Source organism: Salmo salar, chromosome 18, assembly GCF_965601325.2.
Source record: "Salmo salar chromosome 18, fSalSal1, whole genome shotgun sequence".
Lineage (NCBI taxonomy): Eukaryota > Metazoa > Chordata > Actinopteri > Salmoniformes > Salmonidae > Salmo > Salmo salar.
Genome location: NC_138308.1, coordinates 77,262,505 through 77,276,688, shown reverse-complemented (window position 1 = coordinate 77,276,688; position 14,184 = coordinate 77,262,505). Strand labels below are relative to the sequence as shown.

The 14,184-nt window shown below is 40.9% G+C and overlaps 1 protein-coding gene and 1 long non-coding RNA gene across 2 annotated transcripts; one reads left to right on the top strand and one right to left on the bottom strand.

Annotated features, from left to right (window-relative positions):
* Positions 1-2,413: 2,413 nt before the first annotated feature.
* On the top strand, positions 2,414-5,194 carry LOC106577637 (olfactory receptor 52B2). The gene is made up of 2 exons (XM_014155935.3): positions 2,414-4,041; positions 4,478-5,194. Exons 1-2 carry the CDS (start codon positions 2,999-3,001, stop codon positions 4,533-4,535), a joined length of 1,101 nt encoding a protein of 366 aa, XP_014011410.1. The 5' UTR covers positions 2,414-2,998; the 3' UTR covers positions 4,536-5,194.
* Positions 5,195-11,944: 6,750 nt separating this feature from the next.
* Positions 11,945-13,612, bottom strand: LOC123728648 (uncharacterized). The gene is made up of 4 exons (XR_006760280.2): positions 13,519-13,612; positions 13,093-13,192; positions 12,190-12,559; positions 11,945-12,098 (listed from the first exon to the last, which is right to left on the bottom strand). It is a non-coding gene; the product is annotated as an uncharacterized LOC123728648 (long non-coding RNA).
* Between the last annotated feature and the right edge of the window lie 572 nt (positions 13,613-14,184).

Sequence of the window (14,184 nt, the reverse complement as noted above, 5' to 3'; positions counted from 1 at the left end):
TCCAAAACAACATATAAGCCTGTTAGATAAAAAATAAAAAACTATTATTATGAAATGTACAGGCAAAATGCTAATTACTACGGAATCCGTCCAGCTGGTTATACTTCTGCTCCTTGTTCTCTCTATGCAGTGGCTTTACCTGACTGGAAACTTCCTTGCATCCACAAAATGACACAACATACCTCTCTCTATGAGGCGTGATCGATGCCACCAAACATTATGAATATACTGACAAGATACATGTCTCTCTGCCCTAACAATGGGAGTTGTTGTCCACAAAGCGTGTGTGAATAGGTATGGATATCTAAGTGTGGTGTGAATAAGTATGGATATATAAGTGTGGTGTGTGAATAGGTATGGATACCTAATTGTGGTGTGTGAATAGGTATAGATATCTAATTGTGGTGTGTAAATAAGTATGGATATCTAATTGTGGTATGACAAGGTATAGATATCTCATTGTGGTGTGAATAGGTATAGATATGTAATTGTGGTGTGTGAATAAGTATGGATATATAATTGTGGTGTGAATAGGTATAGATATCTAATTGTGGTGTGTGAATAAGTATGGATATCTAATGGTGGTGTGAATAGGTATGGATATCTAATTGTGGTGTGAATAGGTATGGATATCTAATTGTGGTGAGTGAATAGGTATGGATATATCATTGTGGTGTGAATAGGTATGGTTATATAATTGTGGTGTGAATAGGTATGGATATATAAGTGTGGTGTGAATAGGTATGGATATATAAGTGTGGTGTGAATAGGTATGGATATCTAATTTGTGTGTGAATATGTATGGATATATAAGTGTGGTGTGAATAGGTATGGATATATAAAAGTGTGGTGTGAATAGGTATGGATATCTAATTGTGGTGTGAATAGGTATGGATATATAAGTGTGGTGTGAATAGGTATGGATATATAAGTGTGGTGTGAATAGGTATGGATATATCATTGTGGTGTGAATTGATATGGATATATAAGTGTGGTGTGAATAGGTATGGATATATAAGTGTGGTGTGAATAGGTATGGATATATAAGTGTGGTGTGAATAGGTATGGATATATAAGTGTGGTGTGAATTGATATGGATATATAAGTGTGGTGTGAATAGGTATGGATATATAAGTGTGGTGTGAATAGGTATGGATATATAAGTGTGGTGTGAATAGGTATGGATATATAAGTGTGGTGTGAATAGGTATGGATATATAATTGTGGTGTGAATAGGTATAGATATCTAATTGTGGTGTGTGAATAGGTATAGATATCTAATTGTGGTGTGTGAATAGGTATAGATATTTAATTGTGGTGTGTGAATAGGTATGGATATATAATTGTGGTGTGTGAATAGGTATATATATAATTGTGGTGTGTGAATAGGTATGGATATATAATTGTGGTGTGTGAATAGGTATATATATATAATTGTGGTGTGTGAATAGGTATATATATATAATTGTGGTGTGTGAATAGGTATATATATATAATTGTGGTGTGTGAAAAGGTATATATATATATAATTGTGGTGTGTGAATAGGTATATATATATATATATATATAATTGTGGTGTGTGAATAGGTATGGATATATAATTGTGGTGTGAATAGGTATATATATATATATATAATTGTGGTGTGTGAATAGGTATATATATATAATTGTGGTGTGTGAATAGGTATATATATATATATATATATATATATATATAATTGTGGTGTGTGAATAGGTATATATATATAATTGTGGTGTGTGAATAGGTATGGATATATAATTGTGGTGTGTATGGTTATGGAAACACAGGCAGTTTCAAGTAGTGTTTCTACTGGAGCTACTTTGCAGCACAAACTTATACCTTCCAGAAGGTATAACCCCCCACCTCTGACCCCTCAGTGTTTAGCCATATTAACCAGAGTGTCGTGTCCAGAAACATTATTTTGGCCTTTTGTTCATTACATTTCCTGTTTGCCTACTGAACGTTCGCCATGTAATCCTGGGAGACGAAATCAGCAGAAAAACTAGAGCAGAGCAGCATCATCAAGGAGAAGGGAACGCAGTACTTCAAGGTGTGTGTGTGTGTGTGTCTTTGTGTGAAGGGAAGTAGCTTCAAGTAGCGTTGCAGTATAACATGATTTTGTGTGTGTGGGAGTGGGAGAAAGAGAGAGTGAGAGGGGGAGAGCGATTGAGAGGGAGGGAAGAAGGAGGGAGAGGGAGAGAGAAGTATCGCCAGGCGTCTGTCCAGTACAAGAGGATCCAGGAGAATGAATCAAGGGATTCCCGAGGGGGAGGAGCAGTAGGCGTGGATGGTCTAAAGTTTACGGGAGGATAAGCACATTCTCAAGTAACGTTTTTATAAATACCAACTTTTGAATGAAAACTGGCGCACCCATATGTTGGGGCATATTTTGTGCGTACGTGACATTTATAAATGTGACCCCTGATGGTCCTAATTCGAAATTAGATTACAAAGTGATTATACAGATTGTATTATGTTAGGATATTTTGACGTGTATTAATCAAGTAAATTATTTACTGTATGTGGTTGCATAAATGAGGCTATACTTCTCAGAGTAATATGCCTGCCCTGTATCAGAGCAGCGCGTGTTGATGGAAAATGTTATTGTTTAGCATGATGTTTGATTATTTTAGATACAGTATATATCTCAAAAGCAGCATATAGTATTCAGTTGAAAATCGAAACGTACTTCCCTTTGTGAATGTGGCGATTGCGCACTGTGCACACTGGCGCGCTTTTGGGGTTGGAAGACAGACCGGCAGCCAGAAAGACAGCGAGAGAGATAGAGAGAGGGATAGAAAAGAAGAAAGGGGTTTCTCATACACAGACATTGCATTGCATTGAATGTCTTGGATGTACTCTGATTGAGTAGCCTAGATGACCACTCAATTGTTAAGCGTCTGGGGAAACTATAAGAACGCAGAAGCCATGAAGAAACAACTCCACCAAATACCCTAAATACAGCATCAATGAATAATGTCGATGTATAACGGGACTGGAGAAACGGGTGGAAAGGACTACACCTATGTACGGGTTTGTGCGTCGACCATCGCCTTCATAACATTGGCATTCTTCAACGTCGTCATTAACTGGACTATAGTGCGCGAGGATCGACTTCGGGGCCATGCGCGCTTTGTGTTGGTTTTTCACCTGTTGGTGTCCGCTCTGGTGTACTTCGGAATGTGTTCTGTTTTCTACCTCCAGATCTACTTCGAAGCCAAGCCAGTGGCATCCATATGTGGGGCCATGATAACGGTCCTAATCACCAGCGCGTCCAATATCCTTCTGACTCTCACTGCTATGTCGCTGGACCGTTATTTTGCTGTCTGTCATCCTCTGTGGTACAGTTCTGTCTGGCAATGGCCTTGGCTAGTTGGGCTACTGACATGGGGACTCGCACTGGTTATCCCCCTCACTCTGCTCTCCAAGACAGAGATGCTCGGCAGTGATATAAATGTGGAATGTGGAAGGGAACAGTTGAAGAAAGGTGGCCTGGAAAAAATATTGTTGATATCAGTGTGCACGGCGCTCATTCTGTACAGTTATGTAAGGATACTGTTTGAGGGGCGACGGTTGGGAGTGATGAATCGACGCAACATGGTCGGATGCAAGACCCTCGCCCTGCACGGTACTCAACTCGCCGTATACATCCTCCCCAACTTCATGAACTTTGTGCTAACAGTTCTCCAGAAACAAGGACACATTCAGCCGGGGACCAAAGAACTGTCTGCGGTGGTTAGTTTCGCCTTCTTTAGCTTGGCGCAGTGCGTCGCACCAATCGTCTACGGTTTGCGTAAAGAGGAACTCTTGGAGCAGGTGCATCGCCGATTCCCTTGTTGTTCCCGCCACCTGAAAAGCGTCCTGGGCCCGGTTTCCCAAAAGCATCTTAAGGCTCATTTCATATTAGAGCCCAAAAGCCTAGGTTCTAACGATGAATTTAGCTTTAAGATGCTTTTTAGAAACCGGGCCCTGGAGTGGACCTGGCGTGCCATAACGCCTTGTCTGCATTCCCAGCAAAGGTATGTGATCAAATATTTGTGGTTAAGATACTGTACATGCCAACAAGTGTTACATACTTTATGCGCAAGTTATGCACACTAATTGGGTTAGCCCAGTGGCATGGAGAATGATGAATAGATACATACTGAAAGACAAGATGTGATGACTAAATACTCACTGATGTAGTCCAGCCAGAAATAGCAGGGATTATTACCAAAACCATATATATTATTTTATACTGTATATTCTCAGACAAAGTTAACAAAGTTGATAGTTGTCATTCGCTGTTTTGCCTACTTCCTTTTTTGGACATCAGTTTTAGATAATGTGGGATGTGAGACTACAGACAAGCTATTCTTACCACATTGGAAATGAAGCAATGTTTTGTATCAAACATCACATGGCTTCGGACACCTTTATTTACTCAGACTTTGAATATTTTTCTTATTTCCCCAGTGAAAGAAGACTGACGTTCCAGACCCTCATCTCGCTGGAGCCACAGACCCCAGTTTGAGGGGATGATGAGAGCTAAGTAGCCACTGTTCCCGTAACTTCACTACCCACCAGTACTTCTCCTGTGCTCCATAGACTGGGCTGAAGACATTTTGTACCAGACTGATACTTCCTGTCAGATGTCATGGAGACAGCGGTGGATGGGGGACATGGCAACATGACAAAAGGTTTCACTCTCGCTATAAACATTTGAGACGAGTCTGCGTTTTTTGCTGATGAACATTCATGCAGTACTTGGTTATCCAGCATCTGCACAAAGCGGTGAAAGTGCTTCTGTTCTACCCAGGGTGTAGTTATAGGCTTGGGCATCACTATGGACAGACCAGCCTCAGACCACCTGTAGTGTGTTAACTGTACAGTGTCAGAGAGGAGTCAAGCAGGAATTTGACTCATTTGACAGTACAAGACCACCTGACCACCAGAATTGACTGCATGTGCATTGTGCAATATAGCCTACTATGAAAGAGTTGATTCATTAATGATAATTGAATCAGCAATGTCTTCTTTTTTGTGTGAGAAAGTCAAGACAATATCTTTTATTTGAGATGTAAAGATCCCGATTCATTCAAATAAGGGCCAGATTGAACATTATTGCCCATTTTCATCGCCATGTGAACCTCAGTGGCAGATTCTTTGTAATAAAAGAGTTGAAACTGTGAACAGCACGTGATCTGGAGCAGTATTTATATTTATTATGGATCCCCATTAGCTGCTACCAAAGCAGCAGCAGCTACTCTTCCTGGGGTCCAGCAAAGGCAGTTTATACCATTTTTAAAACATTACAATACATTCCCAGATTTCACAACACACTGTGTGCCCTCAAGCCCCTACTCTACCACTACCACATATCTACAGTACTAAATCCATGTGTATGTATAGTGCGTATGTTATCGTGTGTGTTTGTGTGTATGCATGTGTCTGTGCCAATGTTTGTGTTGCTTCACAGCCCCCGCTGTTCTATAAGGTGTTTTTTTTAATCAAATGTTACTGCTTGTGTCAGTTACTTGATGTGGAATAGAGTTCAATGTAGTCATGGCTCTATGTAGTACTGTGTGCCTCCCATAGTCTGTTCTGGACTTGTGGCATGTCTTGTGGGGTATGTATGGGTGTCCGAGCTGTGTGCCAGTAGTTTAGACAGACAGCTCGGTGCATTCAACATGTCAATACCGCTCATAAATAAAAGTAGTGATGAAGTCAACCTCTCCTCCACTTTCAGCCAGGAGAGATTGACATGCATATTATTAATATTAGCTCTCTGTGTACATCCAAGTGCCAGCCGTGTTGCCCTGTTCTGAGCCAATTGCAATTTTCCTTAGTCCTTTTTTTGTGGCACCTGACCACACGACTGAACAATAGTCAAGGTGCGACAGAACTAGGGCCTGTAGGACCTGGCTTGTTGATAGTGTTAAGAAGGCAGAGCGTCGCTTTATTATAGACAGACTTCTCCCCATCTTAGCTACTACTGCATCAATATGTTTTGACCATGACAGTTTACAATCAACTCCAAGCAGTTTAGTCGTCTCAACTTGCTCAATTTCCACATGATTTATTACAAGAGTAGCAGCTCTGTGGTGGAACTCGCTTCACTTCAGTTTGTGTCTGACAGACTTGGCGCTCACGGTTCTCATACAATCGATTCTGGTTTGCAGTGCACATCCGTTAATAAGGAAGGGGTTAATGTTTGTTATCTACACACAATCAGTGTTCACACATCACCTCAACTAATTCCTGTAAATGCCTGGTTAGGTTCGGTAAAGGAGGATGTTGATGTTGAAGTAAAAATAAAATTCATGTTGAGATTAGTAGACTAGAGGGGTTGCATTTCACAAACCCAGATTACGCCTGGTTTTAATCCTGGACTATAAAGTGCTTTCAATGAAGACTTGTCTCAACATGCTTTTTTGTTTAGGTTAAGGATTAATATGGGTTTGTGTACCTGGCCTGCCTCCCAAATGAACAGAATTAGACTTATGAATGATGGGGGGTATTACTAGGCTATATGGGATTGTTTTAAGGTGAAACCAAGGATAATTTTGCTATTGGATTTTGAGTTAAGACAGTTTGAAGTATCAAAAAAAAACATTTTTTGACCTTACCGCTATTAGCCCATACAAACGCACTCAAAAACAAATTCACAACATGGAACAACAGATACTTCCATTAGATTTATTTTTGGGACTTTGTTCTGAAGTGTCTTTCCTATATCTGAGAGATATAAGATCAGGAAGCATTTTTTTAAAAGTATTTAAAACCCCTTATGTTTGCCACTAAACAGTCTCCATTTACTTCCGAACATTTTTTCGACGTACCGGGGGACTTTCACACAAGTCTTGTGAGGCCTTTGTGTATCCTAGAGCAAAACAACCATGTACGTGTTAGTAAGAGTCTCACCTTTACACACTCATGTTAGTGTGTAGCCCAAACTGTTCCTCCGCTACAGAAAGAAGTTGTCAGATCAGCCGATTTTCAGATGTCTCATGGTCTGACAAACACAGATCTAGCTCTGTCACCTTCCACCACAGAAACAGAAGTGTTACATAGGCGGTTGTGGTGGATTGAGACGCATCCAATGCAAAAAAAAAAACTCTATCTTAGATTACGGGGATTTTTTATTATGGTAATTCGATTTATGCTGGGGCGTGGACATAGACCTTAATAAGGGAAGTTCAAGTGGCAAAATGGATGGTTTTCAGTTAGACATTCTATTTATTTCCTCAACACATCACACTATTCTCCTCTAAACCCTATGGTACGGTGCACTGGCCAAGCTTCGAGACAGTAAGGCAGCGGGACAACGTCTGCAACATTCTGGTGCAGACAGACAAGACATTTACTTCAAAAGTCCTTGAACATTAGAGGCATCTACAGTCCCGTGAGAACAGGCACTGGCCAGATATGTGCGTGGGGTGGGTGTGGTTTAAAGAATACTCACTATTACCTGACAATTCTCCAATGAGAGTCAGTTAAAACTTATCTTCACTTAATAATGCATGCACCTGATAGCATGCACCTGATAGCGTAACTAAATATTGCTTATGGCTAGCAATCTTTAAAAACAACATTGAAAGGAGCACTGTAAGGCTAGCAGACGTTCAGAACAGGGCAAATAAGAACCATGTGTTCACAATCCTGCTAGGGCAGCAGAAACTATGTTGACCCTATTACAGTTAATGGACCTGCTATTACTTTTAGCTGAGAAAACAGCTGCACTTTGGTCATTGTTAGTCACAGTAGTTGCAAAATAATGATATTATCACCACATTTTTCTAAATCAAGTCAAGAAGTGCTGCTGAACAGCATTTTTGAATACGTTTCTAAGGCAAATATTTCAACACCTAATATTAAAAGTATGTTGTATGTACTGTATGAATTAATATGGTCTGAAACTAAGCAGGACTAACCAATCATACAAAATATTATGAAGGTGCATGCATAGTTCCTTCAGAAAGTATTCACATTCCTTGACTTTTTCACATTTTGTTGTTTTACAGCCTGAATTTAAAATTGATTAAAATGAGACTGTCACTGACCTACACACAATACCCTATAATGTCAGAGTAGAATTATGTTTTTAGACATTTTTACAAATTATAATTAAAAACTAAAAACTGAAATGGCTTGAGTCAACAAGTATTTAACCACTTGTATGGCAAGCCTAAATAAGTTCAGGAGTAAAAATGTACTTAATAAGTCAGATACTAAGCTGCATGGACTCGCTCTGTGTGCAATAATGGTGTTTAACATGATTTGTTAATGACTACCTCATCTCTGTACACCACACACACAATTATCACAATTATAATTATCACAATTATCTGCAGACATTGAATATCCCTTTGAGCATGGTGAAGTTATTAATTACACTTTGGATGGTGAATCAATATACAAAGTCACTACAAAGATACAGGTGTCCTTCCTAACTTAGTTGCCAGAGAGGAAGGAAACCGCTTAGGGATTTCACCATGAGGCCAGTGGTGACTTTCAAACAGTTACAGATTTTAATGGCTGTGATTGGAGAAAACTGAGAATGGATCAACAACATTGTAGTTACTCCATAATACTAACCTAAATGACAGAGTGAAAAGAAGGAAGCCTGTAAAGAACAACAAATATTCCAGGACATGTTTGCAATAAGGCACTAAAGTAAAACTGCAAGAAATGTGGCAAAGAAATGAACTTTATGTCCTGGATACAAAATGTAATGTTTGGGGCAAATCCAACATCACCGAACACCACTCTTCATATTTTCAAGCATGGTGGTGGCTGCGTCATGTTATGAGTCATCTGCAAGGACTAGGGAGTTTTTAGGATGAAAAAAAAAACAGAATAGAGCTAAGCATAGACTAAATCCTGGAGGAAAACCTAGTTCAGTCTGCATTCCAACAGACCCTAGGAGACAAATTCACCTTTCAGCAGAACAATAACCTAAAACCCAAGGCCAAATATACACTGGAGGTTCTTACCAAGACGGCATTGAATGTTCCTGAGTGGCCTAATTACAGCTTGACTTAAATCGGCTTGAAAATCTATGGCAAGACTTGAAAATGGTTGTCTAGCAATGATCAACAACCAACTTGACAGAGCTTTAAGAATTTTAATAATGTGCAAATATTGTACAATCCAGGTGTGCAAAGCTTTTAGAGACTTACCCAGAAAGACTCAAAGCTGTAATCTCTGCCAAAGATTATTCTAACATGTATTGTCTCAGGGGTGTGAATACTTACGTAAATTCAATATTTTTGCATTTCATTTTCAATAAATTTGCAAACATATCTTAAAACATGTTTTCACTTTGTCATTATGGCATATTGTGTGTAGATGGGTGAGGGAAAACACATCTACTTTCTTAAGGCACTCCAGAAGCCCAGCAAAGCATTAATATATCTAAACAAAATCCACAGATTGACATGGAAGGACATGAATGTTTGAAGGGTTAGGGAAAGGGGGATACCTAGTCAGTTGTACATCTGAATGCATTCAACTGAAATGTGTCTTCTGCATTTAACCCAACCCCTCTGAATCAGAGAGGTGTGGGGGGCTGCCATAATCGACATCCACATCTTCGGCGCCCGGGGAACAGTGAGTTAACTGCCTTGCTCAGGGGCAGGACGACAGATTTTTACCTTGTCAGCTTGGGGATTCGATCCAGCAACCTTTCGGTTACAGGCCCAACGCTCAGACTTACTAGTTAGTTAAAGTCTCTCATTCAGCTTACTGAATGCAAAATGTTATCAACATTGCATTCATGTTGCATTCATGTTGCATTCATGGTACAAATCTAATTAAAAGAGGAGAACTGATCATTCTAGCTTGCAGTGTTATACTAGGATGAACATTCAGATATACTATAGAACAATCCTGATGACATTATATAAAGTGCATTCGGAAAGTATTAAGACCCCTTGACTTTTTCTACATTTTGTTAGGTTACAGCCCTATTCTAGATTGTTTTAAAAAATTGTCATAAAAAACTGTTTTTTGAATTTTTTGCTAATAATAATTTAAAAACAAGAAATATTACATTTACATAAGTATTCAGACCCTTTACTCAGTACTTTGTTGAAGCACCTTTGGCAGCGATTACAGCCTTGGGAATGACGGTACAAGCTTGGCACACCTATATTTGGGGAGTTTCTCCCATTCTTCTCTGCAGATCCTCTCAAGCTCTGTCAGGTTGGATGGGGAGCGTCGCTGTACAGCTATTTTCAGGTCTCTCCAGAGATTTTCGATCGGGGCTCTGGCTGGGCCACTCAAGGACATTCAGAGACTTGTCCCGAAGCCACTCCTGCGTTGTCTTGGCTGTGTGCTTAGGGTCGTTCTCCCGTTGGAAGGTGAACCTTCGCCCCAGTCTGAGGTCCTGAGGGCTCTGGAGCAGGTTTTCATCAAGGATCTCTCTGTACTTTGCTCCGTTCATCTTTGCCTCAATCCTGACTAGTCTCCCAGCCCCTGCCACTGAAAAACATCCCCACAGCATGATGCTGCCACCACCACCATGCTTCCTAATAGGGGTTGTGCCAGGTTTCCTCCAGACGTGACACTTGGCATTTAGGCCAAAGCGTTCAATCTTGGTTTTATCAAACCAGAGAATCTTGTTTCTCATGGTCTGAGAGTCATTAGATCTCCTTTGGCAAACTCCAAGCGGGCTGCCATGTGTCTTTTACTGAGGAGCGGCTTCCGTCTGGTCACTCTACCATAAAGGCCTGATTGGTGGGGTGCTGCAGATATGGTTGTCCTTCTGGAAGGTTCTCCCATCTCCACAGAGGAACTCTAGAGCTCTGTCAGAGTGACCATCGGGTTCTTGTTCACCTCCGTGACCAAGGCCCTTCTCCCCTAATTGCTCAGTTTGGCCGGGCAGTCAGCTCTAGGAAGAGTCTTGGTGGTTCCAAACTTCTTCCATTTAAGAATGATGGAGGCCACTGTGTTCTTGGGGACCTTTAATGCTGCATACATTTTTTTTGGTACCCTTCCCCAGATCTGTACCTCTACACAATCCTGTCTCGGTGCTCTACGGACAATTGCTTTGACCGCGTGGCTTGGCTTTTGCTCTGACAAATGTTTTATTTAATCCATTTTAGAATAAGGCTGTAATGTAACAAAATGTGGGAAAAGTCAAGGGGTCTGAATACTTTCCAAAGCCGCTGTACATAAGCGATTTAACAGTCATAGTGCATTTGAGAACTCCAACCTTAATCCCATACCATTCAGTGCGGTCAAGTTCCAGCATTGGATTTCCAATTCGAGACACACATTCAGTACTGTCTTTGCATTGACCAGTTAAATAGATGTATACATTTCTCAGGATGGAGTCAGGTGTTATGTTCAGGAGTTGGCGCTATATGGAGGATAATATAACTGACTAAAAAGACAAAGAGCAGGGGTGGGAGAGATAGAGAGGTAGGTCAGAGAGGTAGAGTTCGGAATGGTAGGGAAAAGGAAAGAGGGGAGGCGGGGAACAGTTGAAGAGAGGGAGGAGGAGAGAGCGGGTAAGAGCAGAGTTGATAAAGAGGAAAGAAATAGGAGAGGAGAGAAATAAATGAAGAGGGAGGGAGGACAGACAGGGGGCATTTAGAAGCCCATTGAGCCAGAGGGGAGACCACCCCGCCGTTCTCCACCACAGCTGTAGAGATGGCCCTCAGGTTCTTGAAGATCTGCTTGGAGTTGCTGGGGCGCAGACACTTGCATGATCCTCTCATCGGCCTGACAGGAGAGGGGGAGAGAAATAGGGAAGTAGAAGAGAAGGGGAAGAAAAGGTTAAATGAGTATGATGGGTGGGAAAGGCAGTAGGAATACTTGTCTTCATCTATAATCAGACAGAACCTTGCACCTACACACCTCCATTACACCAGGTCTCACACTTCTTATGCTGGGCTGAGAGATGACCCTGACTCAGGGAACGGGGCGCCCTGGGAACCAAACACACACAGTGTGAAGATGAATGTGTGTGTGTGTAGGTGAGTGAGAGATTGTGTTTATCAGTGAGCTACTTTATACCTAGACAGGAAGACCACAATGGCGTACAGGTCAATGGCCCAGTCAGCGACTCTCTTCAGCACAAACTGCTCATCTGTAACAACGACAAACTTACAGTCATACAATCAAACATCGTTTTAATTGATACAATCACACAACTACCATATTCACCACCATTCACTCACCTAAAGTAGGATCCTCTTCCTGTGTTTGAGGAGCAGCTCTTCAACAATGGCTCCAAACTGCTCAATGGATGGAATTGTCTACAGAATACAGACTGAGAGAAACCATAAAGAGGCAGACTGAGCAAGATATATAACAGATATAAAAGACCAAGTATACAGGTATATAAACAAACATCCATTACATCCATACTGACAGATCAGTATGTCTCTCTCTATTACATTCACCAGTTCTCCACTGGTGGCCAGTTCTCCACTGGTGGCCAGTTCTCCACTGGTGGCCAGTTCTCCACTGGTGGCCAGTTCTCCACTGGTGGCCAGTTCTGGGTGAACAGTTCCCTGTAGTGTCAGCCCTGTGTCCAAACCGGCCTTCCTACACACAGAGAGAGAGGAGAGATGTGTTCATAAAGTGTGTGTGTGTGTGTATTGTATTTTGAAGGTGTGTGTATGCGCCACCAAGCTCTCGGTGAGTTCTCCAGCCAGCACCCCAGTGTTGCCCAGTGGTTTCTTCAGAGCCATCTATAGGCTCCTCAGCTGGTTACCAGCATTCTGTACATACACACTTTGTTATTTTGTATAGCTAGATTCACGTCTTAATGCTATAGTGGTGTAATGCTATAATGGTGGAGTAATGCTATAATAGTTATTGCAGCTAATACAGTCCATACAGGAAGTGCTATTACATAGCACAGGAAATGCTAATACAACAGTGCACTCACTATCAAACAGAAAACATGTCCTGTTCACAACAGTACAGTTAGTGACTTTACATTCTGATAAAGACTGCTGAGTAATTATCAGCACTTACACATAATTATTATTAGTAACAGAGAATTGTAGCCTCGTATGTCTTATCAAATCTTTGCTTCCTAGTATTCTACATATTAAACATTGAACCTCTGTTACCTGGAAACCGTTCAGTGCCACGAATAGCCAGATTATGACATTGGTCCCTTCGAAGATCCGTAAGATTCTTAGACGTTAGAACTTGCTCGACTCTGGAATCCTGTATCCAAGCAAACACACACACACAAACAGAACATGTCAAAATGTCAAGTTAAGGAGGAGGTTGGCTCTGAAAATGTAGCTAAGACTGACTACCAATACTCTTCATGCGTGAAGCTCAATTGAACAATTTAGACATTTTACTTTCTAAACTATGCCTTGAACAGTGAACCATTTGGCAAGTTGGATGCTGAACCATCAATATGATGCAACAAAGCCTGAGCTTGCATTGAGGAGGTTATCTGTGACAGTATCGCTCTGAGAAGACAGTGTTCACAGTGGAAGAACTATGATCTCTGTTCTGAAAATAGACCGGGTTATACATACTGTAAAGCAGTGGTTCTCAACTGGTTTCAATCGTGACCCAAATTAAAGCAGGTTGTCTTAGTCGCAAACCAATGTTGACATCGCAAAAAAAAAATCCCGAAACAGCAAGCTGGTGTCACGCCCTGACCTTAGAGTTCCCTTTTATTCTCTATTTGGTTAGGTCAGGGTGTGACTAAGGTGGGTAATCTATGTTTTCTATTTCTTTGTTGGCCGGGTATGGTTCCCAATCAGAGGCAGCTGTCTATCGTTGTCTCTGATTGGGGATCATACTTAGGCAGCCTTTTTTCCACCTTTAGTTTGTGGGATCTTGTTTTTGGTACTGTGCTGTATGCCCTACTGAACGTTAGGTTTTCGTTTGTATTTTGTTTTGTTTCGGTGTTCTTTTAATAAATTAAAATGTACGCCTACCACGCTGCACTTTGGTCCGATCCTTCCATCGACGAACGTAACAGCTGGAAAACTATTTCTACAACTACATTTTGTAATACTTGTTGCAATTACGAAAAAGGAAATAATTCCGTTTTGCCCATATTCTTGATGAATGTTAATAAGATCACTGGTTTGAGACCACAAAAATCAACCAAATTGGCTAAATAGCACTGCTAATAGCTCTATATTTAAAATACTGTGATTGAAGAAAATTAGTTCAGAGGGTAAATTACTTAA